The sequence below is a fragment of the Thamnophis elegans genome, chromosome 5 (genome assembly GCF_009769535.1).
Source record: "Thamnophis elegans isolate rThaEle1 chromosome 5, rThaEle1.pri, whole genome shotgun sequence".
NCBI classification, from domain to species: domain Eukaryota; kingdom Metazoa; phylum Chordata; class Lepidosauria; order Squamata; family Colubridae; genus Thamnophis; species Thamnophis elegans.
Genome location: NC_045545.1, coordinates 77,491,360 through 77,500,473, shown reverse-complemented (window position 1 = coordinate 77,500,473; position 9,114 = coordinate 77,491,360). Strand labels below are relative to the sequence as shown.

At 36.5% G+C, this 9,114-nt stretch overlaps 1 protein-coding gene across 1 annotated transcript in view; it reads right to left on the bottom strand.

The window, feature by feature from the left end:
- Positions 1-3,652: 3,652 nt before the first annotated feature.
- Positions 3,653-9,114, bottom strand: part of ARFGEF2 (ADP ribosylation factor guanine nucleotide exchange factor 2) — a 46,150-nt gene continuing 40,688 nt past the window's right edge. Inside the window, exons 38-39 of the mRNA XM_032217396.1 lie at positions 8,565-8,682; positions 3,653-7,965 (exon numbers count right to left, since the gene is read on the bottom strand). Of these exons, the coding sequence (XP_032073287.1) occupies positions 7,789-7,965; positions 8,565-8,682 (295 nt within the window). The 3' untranslated portion in view covers positions 3,653-7,788. The remainder of the gene's footprint in view (positions 7,966-8,564; positions 8,683-9,114) is intronic.

Below are 9,114 nucleotides of genomic sequence, written 5' to 3'. Positions count from 1 at the left end.
CCTAGAAATACATATAGTCCTCGACTTAGAACAGTTAAGCTAGTGACCGTTCAAAGTTACAACATCCCTGAAAAAAGGGATTGATGACCATTTTTTTACACTCACGACCATTGCAGCATCGCCAAAGTCAAACAATTGGCGACTGACTCACATTTACGACAATTGCAGTATCATGGAATCACCTTTTGTGACTTCCTGACAGGCAAAGTCAATAGGCAAGCCAGATTCACTTAACAACTGTGAGACTAACTTAACAACTGCAATGATTAACTGAACAGTGTCAAGAAAAGTTGTAAAATGAGGCAAAGTTCCTCATAAACGTTTCAGCAACATAAATTTTTGGCTCAATTGTGGTTGTAAGTCCAGGACTACCTGTACTTACCATACTATTTTCCTTCACATGGGTTGTTAATGGAAAATGGAAAAAAACAAACCACAGTCTTACAAAGTGTCTTAATAAAGGGACCCTTAGGGGAAGGGTGTAATCGAGGAAAGCTCATTTAACTTTATACCATTTCAAAAGGAATATACTCATCTAAAATTGGTCGCTTTTTTGGTTCCTAAGAATCACTGATTCATAACATCAGTCTTATCAAGATTCAGATTTGGTGGCTTTCATCCAGCCCAGAACTGCCTGCAAATAACTGTAAAATAATCTGGTAGCCGCATTTTGTACTGGCTACAGCTTTTGGGTCTTTTCCAAAGACTGCCCCATAATGCATGTTGTTGTATAGTCCAAGGCAGCAGTCACCAACTGGTGGTCCTGCACCACTGGTGGTCTGTGAGAATATTTTGGTGGTCCGCAGAAAAATCTTTGCATTTTTTATTGTTGGATTGTTTATTGTTTTTATTGTTGCATTATTGTTTTCAGTTCCAAGTGGGGAAAAAGACACTGGAAACATGGAGACTGTTTGGAAAGATGATTTAATGGTGGACAGGATCACATGGCTTGAGTTCCTTAAAAGAAAAGAGGTATCATATGCTTCAAGCTGTTAGGTGAAGAAAATTGACAGAGATGTCTTAATCCCATCACCCAGGAGTTGAAGGGGGTGTTATGTAGAATAGACTGGCTATGTTATGTTGTTATGTAGAATAGACTGGCTCAGGCCTTTTAATGGCCCATTGACAGAGGTGGTGGCTATTAAGAGTGAGTCTGTTTCCTGCCTAAAAACATGTTTCTCCATTTCTTATACAGGGAAATATAATATTCTTCCTTTTCAATATTTCCCAGGATATTTCATTTTTCTAGGAGAGGGGTAGGTTTTAATTTCCTACATTATATTGCACTAAATCAGGGATCCTCAAACTATGGCCCCTGGCCACCAAAGCAATTAATCCCGCTCACTGGTGGGATGGGGTCCTTCAGGCACTTAGCTTGGCTGCCTGTTTAGTAGTTCCAGCCCCTTCCTCCCTCCCTGAAGTTCAGGCGCTTCAGTGAGCAGCATGTGAATCTTTGGCTGGGCTCCTCAAGAGACAGAGTTTGCAGGAGGCCGATTTAGCGCCCGGGCTGGCTACAAGACAAACATTCATTCTTGGCTGTATTTGAGATTCCTAGTTGCAATGGACAGCAAAGCTAGGGTTGACCCCAGGCGCTTCTCTCTGCTAACAGGCAGCCAAGTTAAGTGCCTGAAGTACACCATCCCATCACTAATTCATATTAGTGGTCCGCTGGATTTAAAATTATGAATTTAGTGGTCCCTGAGGTCCGAAAGATTGGTGACCCCTGGTCCTTGGAGCCCCTTGGGGTTATTAAGTCACCCGTACTGAAGTTAAAAAAAAATTGCTTTAGAATTGTAAATGGGTCATCAGCTGAAGCTTACTTAGCTCTAAGTACTTACTTGCTATTTAAGCAGGATATCTCTAAGACATGAGCCATCTCCTTTGGGAGGTCACTGCCCTACAACTCTAGCCAAATGAAAAAGATCCAGATTAATATGCTTCCCCTAGGACTCTCTCTAATTGATTCCCTATCACTTTCTCAATATCTTTCCTAAAAAGAAAGGTTGGATACTGGGTGAAAAATATCAAACATAGCTGGTGCTTATCTATGGAGAATCTCAATCATTCAGGTCATGGTTGTCCCAAAGGTGCTTTTCCAAAGGGCAACTGGATTTTTTGGGGGTATTTTCTTTGAAAATGTTTCACTTGTAATCCAAGCTTCTTCAATCCAGAGCTTGATGCTGGTCCTTCTGTTTCACATATCCATGAATCTGGCAACTCTGGATTATTTAATTAATCAAATAAAGCAATGCTTTAGTAAAATAAAATGACATCCTGTCTCCAGTCCCTCAAAACTAATTGCTGACAGTCACAGAAGAATTACAAAATCACTATTGCTACGATAGTACAAACTATTGAGTTGTAGTGAGCCAAGTGTGTATCTCATAGGTCTGATAAAGGAGTAGATTCCAATCTGCAGGTTTTTATTAGCATTATCAGCAATTCTGGGGGTTCTGTAGATTATAAGAGTGCTCTTCAAATATACTGTGCATAAAAATTGGACAATGTTTTGAATTTTCAATAACTCTGCATAAATATAACCTAAAGTGTGATGTTTTTCAAATAAGTCCTAAAACTAGATAGACTTAAATGAATCAAAATTATACTTGTTTTATTTATTGAGGAAAATGATCCAAAACTACATATTTGTGTGTGGCAAATGTGAACCTTTGCTTTCAATAACTGGTGTGCCCCCCACATCCCAGCAGCAATGTAGGTAGCCCTTGCATACTGTTGGGTGGAACCAGAGTGACATTGTGAACTGATCAGAGTTTGCTTCCTTATTGTTTCTTGCCTATTTACAGGAATCCCACCAGACTGATTGCATTGCCTTGGGAACAGCCAGCTAAGGATTTCAGGGATTCTGGGGGAAGTCAGGTCTGCAATTACCTTTTGCTGTGCAATATCTCTAAGCTAGCCAGTCTCTTCATATTTCTCCCTCCAACTCTAGGTGGAGATTCCACTACACTTACTGACAGTAATTGGGACTAAAAACTATTGCTAAGTGATACAGTCATAAAAGGCAATATGACATGACTGAGTCAATTTATAATGGCAGTTACAGCAATCCCAGTTGCCATCATTATGCAAATCCAGGGTGGTTGCAATATCATGTGATCACCGTTTGCAACTTCTTGCCAGCTTTCTCATTGTCTTTGCTTGTGGGAAATCATCAGTGATCCTGAGATATTGCAACATCGTAATTGTAACCCAGTTGCCAAACACCCAAATTGCCATGGGGACACCATGACAACAACAACTATGAGAACTGATCATAAGTCCCTCTCATTCAGCGCTATTATAACTTTGCACAGTAATAGATCAAGTGGTCTTTAAATGAGGACTACCCATAACTGCAACTAAATATTTCCAATAACTTTAGATCAGTCTTGTGCATCAGTTTAGAGGAGTTTTAGCCCATTTCTCCTGACAGAACAATTTCAAGTCAGAAATATCGTGGGGAGAACAGATCACGTTTTAGGTTGTAGACCTTTTCCTCTCACTGACTCAGAAATTATGCCTGTCTAAGGATGTTCTGAATACTGAGGGTGAACTATAACCTATGTCTCTGTTCTATAGTCTTTACCATTACTCCCTAACAAGGTGACAAAAAATAGTAGAAATAAGTTTTTAATCACAAGGTCAAAAAAAGTATGTTTGATGTTAAACTTTATTTACCACCTGATTAAAGCATGGAATACAACATTCTTCATAATATTTTATATAAAAACTTTACATAACTTTGTATTACAGTATATAATTATGCTATTCTCCCAAAAATGTATACATCCATCGGGCAAGGAATGCTTTTCATTAACTTAATGATATTAAATGTACTTCATAATAGAAGGTCTCTTAAGAAAAAAAGTAGCTTATAACTAATTTTAAGCATTATATAGATAAAACATACATTTTGCACAAAGTATATTTTATTTAAAGTTGCAAAGAGATATTCTGGACAAAAATATCAAGACATTTAAAGAACTGCACCTCTCACAAATCAAAAATTTCTGTTGCTTCAAGCCAAGAATCACATCACACCATCTGATTGAACTGTAACATATTTATTAATAGGGACAAATTTCACTGGCAATTTATACTGGCTTACGTTAACCTCAGTGGGAGTATAACAGTGGTGAATTATTCTTTAAAATGCAATGCACCAAGCATTTAAGCAATTTTTTATTCAATGTTGTTTGTTTTTAAAAGGCCCTTATGTGCAAATTTGCAGATTTTAAATAAGTGGGTTTTCAATCTCATTCTCAATTTAAAATAGGGGAATGGGAAATTTTGTACTGGGATTGGTATTTTAGAATATAATGTAATACTACCCCTTCCTAAACTCTGAAGTGAGCAATGCTTTATGCTTTGCTCCACCTGATAACCCAGGGAGTAATCACTTTGATGCTTTTGTTGCTACTGCTGGGCTTTTTTCTAGCCCATTTACTGTAAAATATTTCCTCCAAGTATTAGATTACATATAACTCTGTACACTTTTTGCACAGTGTATTCAATGTTTGCAGCGTGACTTCACCAGAACTATTTCAGAATGTAAGAGTACTTATAAGACCAAGCGTTGAATGACCAAGTTCTACATTCTTACCTCTTTTTTTTTACTACTATTTCTGCATTCCTGTTCTTTGGCTGAAATGATAAGATTAATACTTTATCTGCTGTTAGCTGTGGCCACAATTAATGGTAATCAAAACTATTATTTTAAATTAGTGTTGCAAACCTGGTAGAATCAGTGCTGCAAATTTGATTCAGAAGGAATTTATTTCGTGTTTATCACAATTGCTGCTACTGAAGATATAAAATCAAAGCAAAGATAATGCTGGCAAAAGAAGGGGAGATTCATATCAAAGAGGGAAGAGGCAACTATAGCTCAACATGCAAGTCTAAGGTTTACTACAATTGGTAAGAGATCAACGACTGCCTGTACACTGGAATTGTGTGTCACACAGACAATTCATCTTGCACTGGATTCATGATATAGAATTCTGTTATGCGGCCAGCTCAAACAAAATTTTATGAGTGTTTAAAGAAAGATATAAGAAACATTGGTTTACTCTGCAGAACCTGTTTTATGATCTGATCTTAAATCAATTACCATAGAAAATTTTAGAGAATATTCCTAACATTATTACAATTGTCCATGGAAATTGGTGTTGCCAAAACTAAGCAGTATTGATGCCCACAGTCATTATAAAAATACATTCAAATAATACATGTACCATTATTACCATTCTTCACAATTTTCAGGAATATCACAAAGAAAGGCTATTATGGAACATCTTCAAACACATACAAACACGCACACAGATACTCACGTGCTACCCTTCATGATAATTACATGGTTATTAGATTCCCACCTATGTTTTTAATTAAAGTCTTAGCCATTTGAAAATGTAGCTGTTGGCTGCTAAATAAAGCTTTCCTAAGAAAATGAATAATTTAATACTACTGACTAGGCTTTAAGTTTTATGATCATTCTATTCTGTGTATAAGTAAAGATCACACAAAAGAAGCTTCTTCACAGTGCTTTACATTGCAAAACTTTGGAAGATAACTATTTTAAACCCTATGGATATTGCACTTTTTATTCAGGTTCTAAACATTACTTGCAGTGTTGCCATGCTTCTTTAATGAAGTCAAAGAGGTGCACATCTGAACAGAAAACATTTAAGGGGTGGGGGGGAAGACCACGCTGTATTTGCAGAACATATTGACATCAGAATTATAGAAATGGGGAAAAGCAGTCCAATTAAAGAAGAATTCTGGTCAGTAAAAGGATTAAAATAACAGGATATAAAAATAAATAACTTTTTTTCTGCACACAGTGAAATCCAACTTTTCACTGCAAACATAAATAACTAAATAAGTAAGCTATTTTATTACAATCCTTTCTAATGAACTGTTTATATGTTTTCCAACATATTTCACAGAAAACAATATTTTTCACTTGCTATGTACAAAAGTCTTTGGTAGAGAAATTAAAATGTCCGAAACTTTTTATGTCTGCGAAGTGCCAAAAAAAAAAAAAAAAAAAAGCCCAAAACTTATACCGCTTTATTACTGAAACTCTTTGAGATAGCGCACTAGTGTTTAAAAGAAAATCCTGCCATAGCTCCTCCCTAATTGTAACGATGATAACAGTGTTAGTAGCCAGATTCAATTTACAGCGCTAGAAGTTTCACTGTCTTCATCACACTTGTCACCTTGGATCGAACCTTTTCAGGACTTTTCCTTAGGGCTGCGTATCACCCACGTATCATGTCTTCCTGCTCCCCACTTCACTAACACCTTACAGTTCATATTTGCCAATCAGAAGAAAAAGTATATTTAATACTTTTGCATTTTAATACATTTGGACAGAAATTACCTCCTTCCTGCCCTCTTGTAGAAACCATTACATTATTACAACTATACAGAATTTGCCTGCCATATCTTACAAAACTATTTTTTATTGGGCCAAGAATAGTAAGACTTAGTCTTATAATAATTATAATATTAAAATCCCTCCTTGGACCCAAATTCAGAAGAGCCAATAGCATAGAGCGGTGACTTTGCTTCCTACTGGCCCCAGAAAGCAGGTTTCTTTACAAGTATATGTGCACTTATATTAATAAATCAAGTGGTTCCAATAGGAACCAGACTCCCCTGTCTTATACAACTTATAATAATAAAGCATTAACCAAGCCATTAAAACAACCATAACTCACAGTTCAGCAGCAAAAATAGAAATATCTGAAAACACATTGAAGATACACAGTTTCTACCCAAATGTTAATCTATACATTACTCCAAAAGGGAAATACGAGTATAAATTTTGATTTATTCAATGTGCACTTCAAAATTAATCAAAGAATTTGAGTTTGTCATTTGCTTAATATTTAATAATCATTAGAGATTAAGAATCAGAAGCATTTTTCAAAGCTTTCAAACTACTCAAACATTCAAGTCATGAGAGATAAAATAATTAAAAGGCAGTGTGAATTGGTTTTCTCCTACAGTTTCTGGGGAGAGTGTTTCCTTCATAATACATTTTGCAGATTGCTTTATTGATAGTAACCCAGTAACAAGGCAATTTTCATATGATGAAAAATTATCAGTCCTAGAGAAAATACAGTGCTGCTCTGAAGATGGTTTACCATTTACATTCTGCAACGTATGGCAGAATTAGCAAAAAGGGAGATGGAGATAAGACTGCTTTGGATTTTAACTGGGTGACTACGTATATTACTGCCTAGTCACCATCTTGCTACAGATATACACAATAGACAGCACCAAATCATTCAAATCTGTATTGAAAGAAGAGACAGCACCAAGTCATTTTCAACTGTATGCATCCTTGGTGGAGAAACGCTCCAGCCAATTTTCAAATAAATTTTCATCTTCTCAAATATTTATTAATACAATTGCTAGCATCACAGACTTATATAAAGGGTTTTCATTCATCATTTCCAACAGCTTATAAGCAAACAGCTGGAAGGTATTAAGAGGGAACTACTGCAAAATCAATTTGAACAGACAAGCTGAATGGTAAGAATGACTTGACATTTACTGCAATAAGTTGTCAAATGTGAACAGCTATTTCTATAGGACAGCCAGAACTATAGTAGTAATGAAAGAGCCTTCAGAAATACCAGATTGACCAATATAACCCTGCTGTTCAGATTATTGTAGTTTCTTTTTCTTTGGAGACCTATCGTTTTTTCTTTGCTTTGTTTATGCTTTCATTCAGTGAACTGAGCATTATTCAAGCTTTGGTAAACAGCAGTCACAGAACTACCATGCAAGGGATTGAGTCCCTGTTGTTCGCAAGTGTTCTTCAGGAATCCAAACTCTGAACACTACACCAATGCGCAGGAAAAACTTCCTCAGCACAGCTCGGAGTTCTGGGATCAGATCAAACTGCATTATTTCACATAAATAGGGGTAATATGTTGATGCGTGTGCTTTAAACTTGGGAGGAAAAAAGAGGAAAGAAAAAGTAAGAAATTATGCAAGTCTGTTTCTACAAGAAGTACGGTTCAATTGAAGGTACAATTCCCACGGTCAGGGAATGGCACTGCAATATCCACATTTAAAAAATATGCTTCTGTAAAACCTACTCCACATCTTCCGCTAGTCTTGACCAAAATATTTCACCAGCAATTCTCAAAATTCTATTGACTGCAACCTATTTCCTATTACACCTTCACCTTGCCACTAGAACAGAGGTGTCAAACTGGCGGCCCGCGGTCCAAATGCACCACGTGCAGGCCACGCCCACCCCAGCTCCGCAAAGAGAAAAATGTCGCAATATATCACATGATGGCAAGGTGACTCAGCAAGTTTGACACCCGTGCATTAGAATATCACCCTCGCCTTAATTCTTTCTTTATCACTCCATTACTGTCAAAGAGTGTAGCTCAACAGTGAACATAAATTGTCCCAATCAAGTAAGGGCCTGAGTCCTGCCCTATATGCCTTGCTCCTAATACAATCTACACTTGAACGAGGCTACAACAGCCTGTAAAAGTTCCATGTTTTCTTCTGAAACTGAAGTAAACATCTCTTACCTTTTCATCACTGACTTTTAGTGTTTTTGTTAAAAGTAGCAACAAGAGATTGGTCCAAGCCTCTCGATGGCTTTCAGAATTCACAGTGATAAAATAGGCCAAAGCTTCACTGCACACACTAGAGAAAAGAACATGTGAATATTCAGAACCACAGAACAGAAAAAAGCAAGCAATTCAGTGAAGTAGGTTTTGCTAGTTCTGCTCTAATCAAAAGAAGTTTTCAGGTGCATATGTGAAAAAGGAAGAACAGAAAGTGACAGAACATCCATATTTAAAAATCTGGATTATGAAATTCAGGGGTATTAATATTTTTCAAATTTGCATTTAATAAGATTTCCTTTTCTTTCAAAAGTAATTTAAATAGCCTCAATTAATTTAATAACAAGTTTTTTCCATTTCTATTATCACTGCAAGCAGGGAAACTTGTGAATGCAATTGGGATCGGATTTGCAAAATTGTTATGGTCATAAGTTGAGGCAGTCATATGCTGGACCCAATTTGATGAAAATTTTTACAATAGCTGTTAAGTGAATCATTATGGTCATTAAGT